This window comes from Microcaecilia unicolor, chromosome 5 (assembly GCF_901765095.1).
Source record: "Microcaecilia unicolor chromosome 5, aMicUni1.1, whole genome shotgun sequence".
NCBI classification, from domain to species: domain Eukaryota; kingdom Metazoa; phylum Chordata; class Amphibia; order Gymnophiona; family Siphonopidae; genus Microcaecilia; species Microcaecilia unicolor.
The window spans coordinates 360,758,457-360,772,936 of record NC_044035.1 but is presented as its reverse complement, the minus strand read 5'-3'; the positions used below and the strand labels follow the sequence as shown (position 1 = coordinate 360,772,936).

General features: G+C 48.9%; 1 protein-coding gene across 2 annotated transcripts in view; it reads right to left on the bottom strand.

Annotated features, from left to right (window-relative positions):
* WWP2 (WW domain containing E3 ubiquitin protein ligase 2) overlaps positions 1-14,480 on the bottom strand; it is a 169,918-nt gene that overhangs the window by 29,659 nt on the left and 125,779 nt on the right. The window contains exons 10-11 of one of the 2 annotated variants that reach the window (XM_030204668.1): positions 14,278-14,452; positions 9,979-10,033 (exon numbers count right to left, since the gene is read on the bottom strand). In XM_030204668.1, the coding sequence (XP_030060528.1) occupies positions 9,979-10,033; positions 14,278-14,452 (230 nt within the window). Of the gene's footprint in view, positions 1-9,978; positions 10,034-10,184; positions 10,334-14,277; positions 14,453-14,480 lie in introns of those variants that run through there. The other variant, XM_030204669.1, reaches the window with a different exon arrangement.

The following is a 14,480-nucleotide window of genomic DNA, read 5'->3' as shown; positions in this document are numbered from 1 at the left end:
ATAATTGTGGATAGTCACATCCACTGTCAATGCTGCAAACTGTACATACTCCTAAGCAATTTAATTTAGGACCAGCCTTTCGTGGGGCCCAAATTAATGTCCACAGTTATACAGGATAGCGGCCGAGTACCATCACTATCTCTATGGCTGGGCATCTCTGCAATATAAATATAGCATTGTTTACAATAAAGGGACAGGGGACCCCTAAAAGCTTTAAATAATACAACCATAAAACTGTCCAAGAGGGTTAGAGGGGGTACAATGCTGATATCGCCAATCAGAAGAAAGAGAGCGGGCAAACTACATTTAACAATTTCAAGGTTGCAAAACAATGTAAGGCAGTAATCAGAGGCCAAGCAATGCTCAAGTGAGAAATGCCAGCGGAGAAAGCGTGATGATACTTCTGTACAGGTGTGAGTCCCATCTGGAGGGCAGGGGATACCGCCAAAAGGTAGACCCCGAATAAAGGTGAAGATACAACTCCTTCATTAAAAATCCAGTCCTTAAAAATACCTGATGTGAGCCACGTTTCGCCCGTACATGGGCTGCATCAGGGGTATTAAACACTGGGAGGAGAGTGATTCACATCCAACTGCTAATGCTCTGCAAAATGGCCTGCTTTGCTCTGTCTACTCAGATGCAGAAATGTGGCCCAGGTCAAGTATTTTTAAGGACTTTGGATTTTTAATGAAGAGTTTTATCTTCATCCTTATTTGGGATCTGCTCTCTGTTTCTACATTTGTGGTGCTGCGGATCTTTCAGGCCTCTGTTTGGACTCCTTATAAAAGCAGAAGGTTCAGAGAAAAATGGTACAGATTCTGCATGAAAACCCCTCTGAAATGAGAAGTATGCCCTGGAGAGGACAGGTGGGGGATACGAGAGACTTTTAAATACCTCAAAGATATTAATGCAAAGGAAAGCAGCAATTTTCAGTGGAAAGAAAACTCTAGAGGCTAAAAGAGAATAGACTCAGGAGCAAAGTGAGAAAATGTTTCTTCACAGGAAGGTGGTAGATGCCTCGCAGAGATGCTGATGAAAGTAACAACAGTAGGAGATTTCAAGATGGCCCAGTCTGAACAAGGAAGATGAGTGTGGAAGTGAACTGCTGAACTTTTACTCAAAACGACTGGACCTTGGATTTTCTGGAGAATGGGAGTTTTCCACTGAAAAATGTAGATAATGAAAGATTTTCTGGATAGCCAATCTCTGGATGACAGAAGGTTTTATTGAACAGTGGAGGAGTAGCTTAGTGGTTAGAGCACCGGTCTTGCAATCCAGAGGTGGCCGGTTGAAATCTCACTGCTGCTCCCTGTGATCTTGGGCAAGTCACTTAACCCTCCATTGCCTCAGGTACAACCTTAGATTGTGAGCCCTCCTGGGACAGAGAAATATCCAGTGTACCTGAATGTAACTCACCTTGAGCTACTACCGAAAAAGGTGTGAGCAAAATCTAAATAAATAAATAAAGATTCTAGAATTCTAAAGAATAACAAGATTCCAGGCAGAATTTCAAAGTGTAGCAACATTCCATGTAGAACCCCAAAGAGTAACAAGATTCTTCGGGGTGCAGGAGTGGTCTAGTGGTTAGAGCACCGAGGTAGCCAGTTCAAATGCTCCTTGTGATCTTGGGCAAGTCACTTAACCCTCCATTGCCTCAGGTACAAACTTAGATTGTGAGCCCTCCTGGGACAGAGAAATATCCAGAGTACCTGAATGTAACTCATCTTGAACTACTACTGAAAAAGGTGTGAGCAAAATCTAAATAAATAAATAAAATGGAATATGGGTCACGACACACAACATGTTTCAGTTAACAGGAGTTTCTGGATAAAGAAACTGTAGATACTGTGGCAGGAGGGAAGTCATATCTCATGACTCTGAAATGCCTTTTCTACTATTACCAATCTGTACGATCAAACCGAGCATTTTATTCCTCTCTGTTAACAGCACACTCAAATAGAACAGTCCATGTGGTCCATTTCTGTTCTGAAACAAACTGGCTCCATGATGCTCTGGTAGTTTGTTGGGAGATATGATAGAGGTCTATAAAATAATGAGTGAACAGGTAGACGTGAATCGCTTGTTTACTCTTTCCAAAAATACTAGACCTAGGGGGCACACGATGAAGTTACAAATTATTAAATTAAAATGAATGGGAGAAAAAAAAATTTTTTTTTTGTTACATTTGCACCCCGCACTTTCCCCACTCATAGCAGGTTCAATGCGGCTTACATATTATATACAGGTACTTATTTGTACCTGGGGCAATGGAGGGTTAAGTGACTTGCCCAGAGTCACAAGGAGCTGCCTGTGCCTGCAGTGGGAATCGAACCCAGTTCCCCAGGACCAAAGTCCACCAAGCTAACCACTAGGCCACTCCTCCACTCCAATGTGTAATTAAACTCTGGAATTCGTTGCCAGAGAATGTAGTAAAAGCAGTTAGCTTAGCAGGGCTTAAAAATGGTTTGGATGGCTTCCTAAAGGAAAAGTTCTTAGACCATTATTAAAATGGACTTGGGGAAAATCCACTGCTTATTTCTAGGATAAGCAGCATAAAATATATTGTACTGTTTTGGGATCTTGCCAGGTACTTGTGATCTGGATTGGCCACTGGGCTTGATGGACCTTCAGTCTGTCCCAGTATGGCAATACTTATGTACTTAAAAATCTTGATCTCGTTGATCCCACACTTAATTAGTCCAGTTACTCTAGAGGCTCCATTTCATCTTAAAAACAGCTCAGCTGCTCCTCAGCAAATCCTAACTGTGTAGTAGCTAAACAAAATGTTCATCATTTTTCAGCTTTTCATATTGGCATTCCACATCCCATTAACTTCGGGGCACTTCCTCATGAAATCCCCATAAGAAGCAACCTGGTGCAAGTCACTTAACACATGGGAAACTCCACAACCTGTCTTTGGCTTCATTTGCCAAGTGCCTGTTCCTGTATATGTGCGAGAGAGAGAGCTAATTTTGTGTAAAAGAGTAGCCTAGTGGTTAGAGCAGCAGGGCTGAGAAGCAGGGAAGCCTGGGGTCAAATCCCACTGACACTCCTTGCGATCTTGGGGAAATTACTTAACATTCTATTGCCTCAGGTACAAACTTAGATTGTAAATCCTCAGGGAACAGGGAAATTATTTACTGTGCCGGAATGTAACATGCTTTGAACTGCTACTGAAAAGGTGAGAGCTAACCACACCGTCAGTAAACTCCTATGACAGTCCATACTGATGCATTCTAGAGCCTCACCATTACCCACAGTACAAATGCTGCTACAATCCAATAATCAGACCAGTGCTTGGGGATATTAATTGCTATTTGATTATCTCATTATTTTTTAATGCATATGGCCTGATATTATATCAGGAGATCACCCTCTTCCTTATAAACCAAAATAGTAACAAAAAATCTTAAGGGGATCTATGAAAGGCATGGTAGTGTCTATATTAAAGAGAGGAAAATGCCTCGAGAAGCCCCCAGCGGGTTTTTAAGCTGTTAGGGGCTGATGTGTTAGCAAGGATCCGCACGATGTGATGTTGGCTTAAAGTTAAGTGCAACTCGGTTTTGAGTTTTGAGTGAGATAAAGTTTAAATGTAAAATATAGAAAAAATAATCTTTAAAATACGAAGGAACAACACTGGTATTAGAAAGAGAGGGTTTTTCTATGCCGATGATGAAGAAGTCCAGCCTCTAACAGCTTAAAAATCCGCTGGGGGCTTCTTGAGGCATTTTCCTCTCTTTAATATAGACACTATCATGCCTTTCATAGATCCCCGTAAGATTTTTTGTTACTATTCTGATATAACATAAGTATTGCCATACTGGGAAAGACCAAAGGCCCATCGAGCCCAGCATCCTGTTTCCAACAGTGGCCAATCCAGGTCACAAATACCTGGCAAGAGCCCCAAAAAAGTACAAACACTTTATGCTGCTTATCCCAGAAATATTTTCCCCAATTTAATAATGGTCCATGGACTTTTCCTTTAGGAAGCCGTCCAAACCTTTTTTAAACTGGGCTAAGCTAACTGCCTTTACCACATTTACTGGCAACAAATTCCAGAGTTGAATTACACATATTCTTTAGCTTTCCACATTATTTACATAGTGCTCTCTAAAGTTATATGTCAGAATTTTATAAAAGCACTAAATCCTTCCTTTTATAATGCATTCTACAACCTCATGTCAGTCACAGAGCAGCGATTCACAAACTGTGCACTGCAGCAAATCCTGACCTCTCGCTCACCGCCCACAATCCAGCATCGCTCCCTACTTTCCCCTCCCACAGGTCCAGCATCTGCCGCTTCCTGCTTGTTCCCCTGCCGCAGTGCTTCCAGCTTACATTTTCGGGCCGTCTGCAATTCACACAGGCACTCCGGGGCCTTCCCTCTGCCGCATCCAGCCCTCACAACAGGGAGTTGCATCAGAGAGGGCTGGACGCGGCAGAGGGAAGGCCCTGGAGTGTCTGTGTGACTCGCTGACGGCCTGAAAATGTAAGCTGGAAGCACTGCACCGGCAGCAGGGGAAGGAGAAGGAAGCGGTAGCAATCCTAGACCTGTGGGAAGGAAGGTAGCGAGCGATGCTGGATTTGGGGAAGGGAGATGTGTGCTGGACTTTTGGGAGGAGGGGGGTCTGCAGGGAATGGCGAGGTGTGCTAGACTTTCTGGGAGGAGGGGGTCTGCAGGGAATGGCGAGGTGTGCTAGACTTTCTGGAAGGAAGGGGTCTGCAGGGAATGGCGAGGTGTGCTAGACTTTCTGGGAGGAAGGGGTCTGCAGGGAATGGAGAGGTGTGCTGGACTCATGGGAGGAGGGGGTCTGCAGGGAATGGAGAGGTGTGCTAGACTTTCTGGGAGGAGGGGGTCTGCAGGAATGGAGAGGGTCTGCAGGGAATGGAGAGGTGCTGGACTTATGGGAGGAGGGGGGTCTGCAGGGAACGGAGAGGTGTGCTGGACATGGGAGGAGGGGGTCTGCAGGGAATGGCGAGGTGTGCTAGACTTTCTGGGAGGAAGGGGTCTGCAGGGAATGGAGAGGTGTGCTAGACTTATGGGAGAAGGGGGGTCTGCAGGGAATGGAGAGGTGCTGGACTTATGGGAGGAGGGGGTCTGCAGGGAATGGAGAGGTGCTGGACTTATGGGAGAAGGGGGGTCTGCAGGGATGGAGAGGGTCTGCAGGGAATGGAGAGGTGTGCTGGACTTATGGGAGGAGGGGGTCTGCAGGAATGGAGAGGGTCTGCAGGGAATGGAGAGGTGCTGGACTTATGGGAGAAGGGGGGTCTGCAGGGATGGAGAGGGTCTGCAGGGAATGGAGAGGTGCTGGACTTATGGGAGGAGGGGGTCTGCAGGGAATGGAGAGGTGCTGGACTTATGGGAGGAGGGGGTCTGCAGGGAATGGAGAGGTGCTAGACTTTCTGGGAGGAGGGGTCTGCAGGGAATGGAGAGGTGTGCTAGACTTTCTGGGAGGAAGGGGTCTGCAGGGAATGGAGAGGTGTGCTAGACTTTCTGGGAGGAAGGGGTCTGCAGGGAATGGAGAGGTGTGCTAGACTTTCTGGGAGGAGGGGGTCTGCAGGGAATGGAGAGGTGCTGAACTTATGGGAGGAGGGGGTCTGCAGGGAATGGAGAGGTGCTGAACTTATGGGAGGAGGGGGTCTGCAGGGAATGGAGAGGTGCTGGACTTATGGGAGGAGGGGGTCTGCAGGGAATGGAGAGGTGCTGGACTTATGGGAGGAGGGGGGTCTGCAGGGAATGGAGAGGTGCTGGACTTATGGGAGGAGGGGGTCTGCAGGGAATGGAGAGGTGCTGGACTTATGGGAGAAGGGGGGTCTGCAGGGAATGGAGAGGTGTGCTAGACTTTCTGGGAGGAAGGGGTCTGCAGGGAATGGAGAGGTGCTGGACTTATGGGAGGAGGGGGTCTGCAGGGAATGGAGAGGTGCTGGACTTATGGGAGAAGGGGGGTCTGCAGGGATGGAGAGGGTCTGCAGGGAATGGAGAGGTGTGCTGGACTTATGGGAGGAGGGGGGTCTGCAGGGAATGGAGAGGTGTGCTAGACTTTCTGGGAGGAGGGGGTCTGCAGGGAATGGAGAGGTGTGCTAGACTTTCTGGGAGGAGGGGGGTCTGCAGGGAATGGCGAGGTGTGCTAGACTTTCTGGGAGGAGGGGGGTCTGCAGGGAATGGAGAGGTGTGCTAGACTTTCAGGGAGGAGTGAGAGGATGGAGCTGAGGGGAAAAGGAGACCTATGTGGTGATGGAGGAGGGTGGAGACCTATGTGGCCAGAGGGGGGGATGGGGGATGCCATGAAAAATGACTCAGACACTAAGGCTGCCGTGAACTGAAAAAGATTGGGAACCACTGCCTTGGAGGACGTGTGTATGTGCGTGTTTTTGTTAATGTATGTAACTACACAGCCAACAGTTAAGATTCTACAGCAATGGTAACTTAGACAGTTTGGGTATCTACAAGAATGGACGTACAGTGCATTTGAAGATAAGCCTTGAACTGGAAACCAGAAGGAAAAAGAGGTCTAAGATGGCCAAGATAGCTTGAAAAGGACCTCACTGAGCTGGACATCAACTGGTCAGATGCAGCTGATGGAACACAAGACCTTCATGTGTAGAAAATGCGTCTGTCTGCCTTATCCACCGACTGGCTCAAGAACACACTATAATGATAAAAATAATAATAAGCAAGGGACTGTGGAAGGTGTGTAAATAACCAGCACACAGGCATGTGCCATCCAACAACTGTACTTTGCAAAAGACAGTACACCAGCGTGTAATCCTCGAATCGTGGCAGCGAAAGGGACCAGAAGCTGCAGTATGCCCGGCATGGGGTAGGGGTGGAGAGTGCTGGGTTCCAGCTGGCGAATTTTCAAAGGACGACAGTACCAGAGTCATGTCCAGATGCAACATTTTCCAAAACTGTTACACCATCTCTCGGAAGCACATCACGGGAAGAGGTGAAGAGCAGACGAGAACAAAACTAGTGTGATAAGCTGATTATTAAACCACGTCCAAGCAGCCACCTCTCATCACCTCTGAACATACACCGAAATCCTCACTGATAAAGAAGGTCTAACTTGTGCTAATCTCAAATCAGAAACAGATGGGAAAAGCTCACAGTAACCCTGAGCAGAGAATCCAGAAGGAAGGATATTCAAGAGCTCTTCCAATCCCAGGCTCTGAGCAACTGATCCTCAGGACCTGCCCCTACTAGGAACATTTCATCCTGGCTCAAGGATTGCTAACAACACTGCAGATTACATCCAAGTGCGAAAAGGAGCAGCAGAAGAGACGCTTCTGACAACAAACAAGCAGAGAAAAGGAGATTGGGGCCAGTTTGGAAAAGATGAAAGACTTATAATGAATATTCTGTGTATTGTACAGGAAGGTTCAAATCACATCAAAGTACCACATTTTCATTAAAATTCCTTCACTAAATGCTTTCAGATTTAGCAAAGACCCCACAGCCCCCTTTTCATTCTTTCATTACATCCAAGGAACATCTCCTAGAGACTGCAAGGCATCAGTCACAGCCTGTGTGCACTCTCTTAGAGACAGTGAGGCATCTCTCACAGCCTGTGCGCTCTCTCTCCTAGAGATGAGACATCAGTCACAGCTTGTGCCCTCTCTCCTAGAGTCAGCAAAGCGTCACAGCCTGTGATCTCTCCTAGAGACAGCGAGGTGTCAGTCACAACCTGTGCGCTCTCTCTCCTAGAGACAGCGAGACATCAGTCACAGCCTGTGCGGTCACTCCCAGAGACTGCAAGGAGCCAGTCACAGCTTGTGCCCTCTCCTATGGACAGCAAGGCATCACTCACAGTCTGTGTGCTCTCTCTCCTAGAGACAGCGAAGCGTCACAGCCTGTGCCCTCTCTCCTAGAGACAGCGAGGTGTCAGTCACAACCTGTGCACTCTCTCTCCTAGAGACAGTGAGGAGTCAGTCACAGCCTGTGCGCTCTCTCCTAGAGACAGCGAGGTGTCAGTCACAGCCTGTGCGCTCTCTCCTACAGACAGCGAGGTGTCAGTCACAGCCTGTGCGCTCTCTTTCCTAGAGACAGCGAAGCGTGCCATAGCCTGTGCGCTCTTTCTCCAAGAGACAAAGAGCTGTCAGTCACAGCCTGTGCGCTCTTTCTCCAAGAGACAGAGAGTGGTCACAGCCTGTGCGCTCTTTCTCCAAGAGACAGAGAGTGGTCACAGCCTGTGCGCTCTTTCTCCTAGAGACAGTGAGGAGTCAGTCACAGCCTGTGCGCGCTCTCCTAGAGACAGCGAGGTGTCAGTCACAGCCTGTGCGCTCTCTTTTCTACAGACAGCAAAGTGTCAAGTCACAGTCTGTGCGCTCTCTTTCCTAGAGACAGCAAAGCGTGCCATAGCCTGTGCGCTCTTTCTCCAAGAGACAAAGAGCTGTCAGTCACAGCCTGTGCGCTCTTTCTCCAAGAGACAGAGCTGTCAGTCACAGCCTGTGCGCTCTTTCTCCAAGAGACAGAGAGCTGTCAGTCACAGCCTGTGCGCTCGCTCTCCTAGAGACAGCACACAGCCTGTGCGCTCGCTCTCCTATAGACAGCGAGGAGTCAGTCACAGTCTGTATGCTCTCTCTCCTAGAGACAGTGAGGAGTCAGTCACAGCCTGTGTGCTCTTTCTTCAAGAGACAGAGAGCTGTCAGTCACAGCCTGTGCGCTCGCTCTCCTAGAGACAGCACACAGCCTGTGCGCTCGCTCTCCTAGAGACAGCACACAGCCTGTGCGCTCGCTCTCCTAGAGACAGCACACAGCCTGTGCGCTCGCTCTCCTAGAGACAGCGAGGAGTCAGTCAAGTCTGTATGCTTTCTCTCCTAGAGACAGTGAGTCAGTCACAGCCTGTGCGCTCGCTCTCCTAGAGACAGCGAGGAGTCAGTCAAGTCTGTATGTTCTCTCTCCTAGAGACAGTGAGGAGTCAGTCACAGCCTGTGCGCTCGCTCTCCTAGAGACAGCGAGGAGTCAGTCACAGTCCGTATGCTCTCTCTCCTAGAGATAGCAAGGAGTCAGTCACAGTCTGTATGCTCTCTCTCCTAGAGACAGTGAGGAGTCAGTCACAGCCTGTGCGCTCGCTCTCCTAGAGATAGCAAGAAGTCAGTCACAGTCTGTATGCTCTCTCTCCTAGAGACAGTGAGGAGTCAGTCACAGCCTGTGTGCTCGCTCTCCTAGAGATAGCAAGGAGTCAGTCACAGTCTGTATGCTCTCTCTCCTAGAGACAGAGAGGTGTCAGTACTGCCTGTGCGCTCTCTCTCCTAGACAGCTCACAGCTTGTGCGCTCTCTCTCTCCTAGACAGTGAGGTGTCAGTCACAGCCTGTGCGCTCTTTCCTAGAGAGAGTAAAGCATCATTCATACACTCTGTGGAGATGTTTCCTCATCAGAAATGTTTAATTAGAAGGAGAGAGAGAGAGAGAGAGAGAGAGAGAGAAGTGCATGTGATTATGAATAGGGGAAATGAGGACTCAGTTCCTACTTGTGATTATGGGTTGACAAAGATTAACAGAATAAAGTTATCTGAATGAATAAACTGAAGATTCTCCACAGGAGACCTCAGAGATGGAACTTCCCACTTTGTCTCCTGTGGAGAATCTTCAGTTTATTCATTCAGATAACTTTATTCTGTTAATCTTTGTCAACCCATAATCACAAGTAGGAACTGAGTCCTCATTTCCCCTATTCATAATCACATGCACTTCTCTCTCTCTCTTTCTCTCTCCTTCTAATTAAACATTTCTGATGAGGAAACATCTCCACAGAGTGTATGAATGATGCTTTACTCTCTCTAGGAAAGAGCGCACAGGCTGTGACTGACACCTCACTGTCTAGGAGAGAGAGAGCTCCCTGTAGAAGGCAGAGTGACAAGTATTCCTTGTCTGTCCTCCATTCCCCCCTGCTGACCCTAGGTTCCCCGTAGGAGGCCGAATGACAGGGACTCCCCTCCCACCTCATTCCACTCGGGACACAGAAAAGTTCTACTTACCCCAGCCAGGAGGAAGGGGTCCCAGTGGATCATTGTCAGTCTGGGCGCCAGAGGGCTAAAGGCAAAACAAAAACAACAAAAAAAAACCTATAAATTAAAATGTGCAAAAACCCACAAAAGTGTCATTTTTAGAAAGCATAAAAATATCAGAAAGTGCCTGGATGAATTCCCCTCTTCTCCCTCCAGGACAGCTGAACAGCACATACCTGAGCTGAGCCTCAGACCCCACAAACCGAAGGCAGAGGAGAGTGAAATGCAGGCAGACAGCACGGAGGAGGTGGCAGCTCTGGATGTCCAGGCAGAGGGAAGGCTGCTGTATACTTACACCTCCAGCTTTCTCCAAAACCTACATGCAAGTGGGAAGCCAGAACAGGCCTTTCCAATGAAATCATTCCCGCAAGCCCAGTCCACGCCCAGCACTTCCTGCCTGTGGACTCTGGCATTCCCTCCTCCTCATCTCAGTGTGCTGTGACAGAACACAAACACTCACAGACCAGCACTCTCACCACACCTGCTCCCCATCCCTCCACACCTCTCAATCCATCCTCCCCCCATATCTCTGTTGCTTCATCTCTCAGACCTCAGCTGCTCACCATATGTCCAGCCCATCTCTGCCCCTCCAACCCCACACTTCTGCCCTTTAATTCTCATACCACCAGCCCCCTCCATCTCTCTTATCCTTATTCATCATACTTCTTTCCTTTTACCCCCCTCCATCCCTCACATCACCTCCACTGGAGTGGAGGATTAGCCTAGTGGTTAGTGCAGTGGACTTTGACCCTGGGGAACTGGGTTCGATTCCCACTGTAGCTCCTTGTGATTCTGGGCAAGTCACTTAACCCTCCATTGCCCCAGGTACAAACAAGTACCACTTTGAATGTAGTTGCAAAAACCACAGACGGTATATGAAGTCCCATTTCCCTTCCCTTCACCCGCTATCCCCTCTCACACCCACCTTCATGCCCTTCAACCTCTCAAACCTCCAGCCCCTTCCATACATCAACCCTCGCAGACCTCCTTCTCTCCACTTCTTAAACTTCTAAACCCTCCACCTCTCAGCATACCTCCATGCCTAACCCTCTCACACCTTTAACATCCTTCATACATCTCCCATCCATAACTAAATACAACTCACTCAGGACCTGAGCAAGGGTATTCATCCCCTATGAAAACCTTCAACCATGTGCTCCCCAAATGTCCAGCATCATCCCATTCCTTCTCTAAACCCCCTCATGTGTCCAACATCTCCCTTCCCCTCTATCCCCTCCCTCTTCCCACCCTCCCCAGGTGGCCAGCATCTTTCTATCCACCTGCCCAAGTGGCCAGCATCTCTCCCCTTCCCTTCCTTATCCACCTCCTGAGGTGTAAGACATCTCCCCTTCCATTCCCTACCCCCCTCTACAATCTCCGCCTTTCCCCACCCTACCTCCCCTTTCCCCCAACTTCCCTTTATATCCAGCATCTCGCCTTCCTTTCCCTTGCCCACTTCCACACTCATCCTTCCTCTGCCTTTGGCTGCTGCTGTAATGAAAATAAGTATGGTGTGAGACCGGGAATACAAGCCTGCGCTCAGTTGCTACTGCATCCTGTGACCTCTGAGGCCCACTTCCTATCAGACAGGATGGGGTGGGCCAGGATTTGCATGTGCTGAAAAACCCTACACCACACTCACAGCAGCATTGGGCTGCTCACCTGCCATGTTAGCCCCATGGCAAAACCCCATACCCCAAATTATGCTGTCTAGTGGTGGTGCCAGCCCTGGACTCACTCCTCACACCCCCACCCCCTCCATACCTACCCTACAGCTATTCCCTCTCACAGCCTCTCCATCCCTCTGTTCCTCACCACAACCAAACCTCCATCCCCTCCATATTTCCCTGTGGCTATCCCTTTTACAGCCTCCTCCCCTCCACCCCCTCTAGCCCTCAACATACCTCCACCCCTTCCATATCACCCTATGGTTATCCTTCCTTACATCCCCCTCCCCTCCACCATCTCTATCCCTCACCACACCACACCTCCATCCCCTCCATATCTCCCTGCTGCTATCCCACCTTACAGCCTCCTCCCCTCCACTCCCTCTATCCCTCACCATATCTCCACCCCTGCCATATCTTCCTATGGTTATTCTTCCTTACATCCCCCCTCCCCTCCACCATCTCTATCCCTCACCACACCACACCTCCATCCCCCTCCATATCTCCCTGCTGCTATCCCACCTTACAGCCTCCTCCCCTCCACCCCCTCTATCCCTCACCATATCTCCACCCCTGCCATATCTTCCTATGGTTATTCTTCCTTACATCCCCCCTCCCCTATCTCTATCACTCACACCACACCTCCATCCTCTCCATATCTCCCTGCGGCTACCCTTTCCGACAGCATCCACTCCTCTATCCCTCACAACACCTCCACCCCTTCCATATCTCCCTGCATCCCCCTCCACATCTCCCTGCAGCTATCCTTTCCTTACATCCCACTACAATCCACTCGTCATTCCACTTTTTTTTCCCTAACACCAAAACTTTGGAACAACCTCCTCCTTGCTTTGAGGTCTGAACTCTCTTTCCCACGATTTAAATCACTTCTCAAAACACATTTTTTTTTACCCTGGCCTTTGGATTCACACCTCAGATGACTTAGTGGTGAGCGCTGGCTGTGCAGAGGAAGTGACCTGTAATCCTGTGGTAGGCCTGTTGCTCTTGACTGCATGACTCCTTCCTGTCTACTTCTGGAGTTCCTTTCCAAGTTTTATTTATTGATTTGTATTGTAAACCATTGCAACCTTTTGTTAGAAGTAAACTTGCTAATAAATGTAAACATAAAAATGTACTCCACATATTTACAAAGGTGGAAGGAACAGCAAATGACAGCCAGCATGGGTATAAGGTGAAGTGAAAGAAGCTATTAGAACCAAAAAAATGGAAAAAAAAAAAAAAAAAGGACCCAAATAAGCACTGGTAAGTTAGATGCAAAGCATTAGCACAGTAACATAGTAGATGACAGCAGATAAAGACCTGATCAGTCCATCCAGTCTGCTCAATATTCTCTGTGCATTCTCTCTCAATCCTCACCTACCCTGCACTGCATCTCATCCCCTCATCAGTCCCATCTCCATCCGTCTCTCCGTTCTTCTCTTGCCTCCAAGCTATGCTTTTATCAACTTTTTAACCCCATTTCCACCTCCACTCAACCCTTTCCTCCAATACCCCCATCCCTTTTCTATGCCTCTTCAGTCTACTAGTCATTTACATTATGTCTCAGCCTCCCCCCTCCACAGGTCATCCACTTTCTCTTACCCACTCCCATTTCACACCCTCACTCTTAAAAATTATGACAGATCCTCACTAACCCTTCAGAAGTCTCTCTCCACCCCCAAACACTCAACTCAATCCCAGTCATCTTCTGCTCTGATTCCCTAGCCCCATCTTCTGCTCAATCCAGGGTCTCCAGTCCATTTGACATATCTTCTCTCTCCGTCCTGTCCTCTCTAGCACCTGCCCACTATGTCTCCACCACACCCCCTGTGTCCTTGCCCCTTCTACTGCCCAGCTCTTTCACCTCATCCAAGGGCACACCTCTCGATTTTTCTCTTTCCATCTTTGGGTCCAACAACTTTCCCACTCTTCCCTCTGCTCACCTGCCTTGTCCTCCTCAGCACCTCTTTCTCTCTCTCTCTCTCTCTCTCCTTCCCTCCATTACTCCAACCTCTCTCCAGCTCTCTTTCTCATTACTTTATTCAAGCTCTCTCTTATCTCCTGGTCACCTCCCTCTCCCCAGCATCTCTCTTCCTCCGTGCCTTGTGGTTAGACATCTTTGTTTCCCTGCCCACCCTGTACTGTTCTGTTCTGCTGATGGGCAACATTTTTCTCCTCTCTCCCCCCTAAGTTCAGGCATCTTCCACCCGCACAGCCCCCCCCCCCCCCCAAACCAGCATCTTCCATCCTTGCCCTCTCCCCTCCCCAGCATCTTCCACCCACATAAACGCACATCCCCAGAACTGGTATCTTCCACCTGCGCTTGCACCCCCCCAAACCAGCATTTTCCACCCACACCCCCCCCCCCCCCAAAGGTCCAGCAACTATCTCTGTGCTCCTCTTCCTCTCTCCCTGATGCTCCTCCAACCCTCCTACCTGGCACCAGCAGAGATGACGATCCAAGCAGACAAAGACATGATGTGAAGAAGCAAAAGACTATGGTGTTAGCTGGCACTGGGGCATCATTAACAGTACCTAGCGTCGAGTTTTCTGCACTGTACTGTTCTGGTGCTCATTAGAAGACCATTTTCTTTTCTCTCACCTGATACAGAAACCTCTGACTGAAGTGCTGCATTGCCCCTTGTAGCTGGCTCCGCTGGGATTGCCACTGCTCATAGTTCCTGACGTACTCAGCCGTGGGCCTCTGCCACGTTGTGGTTCTGGTATTGTGATCCACGTAATAATACCTGCCACGAGGGTCCACACGCTTTTCCCAACTACAAGCAGCAGCAAAACGCATTCAGT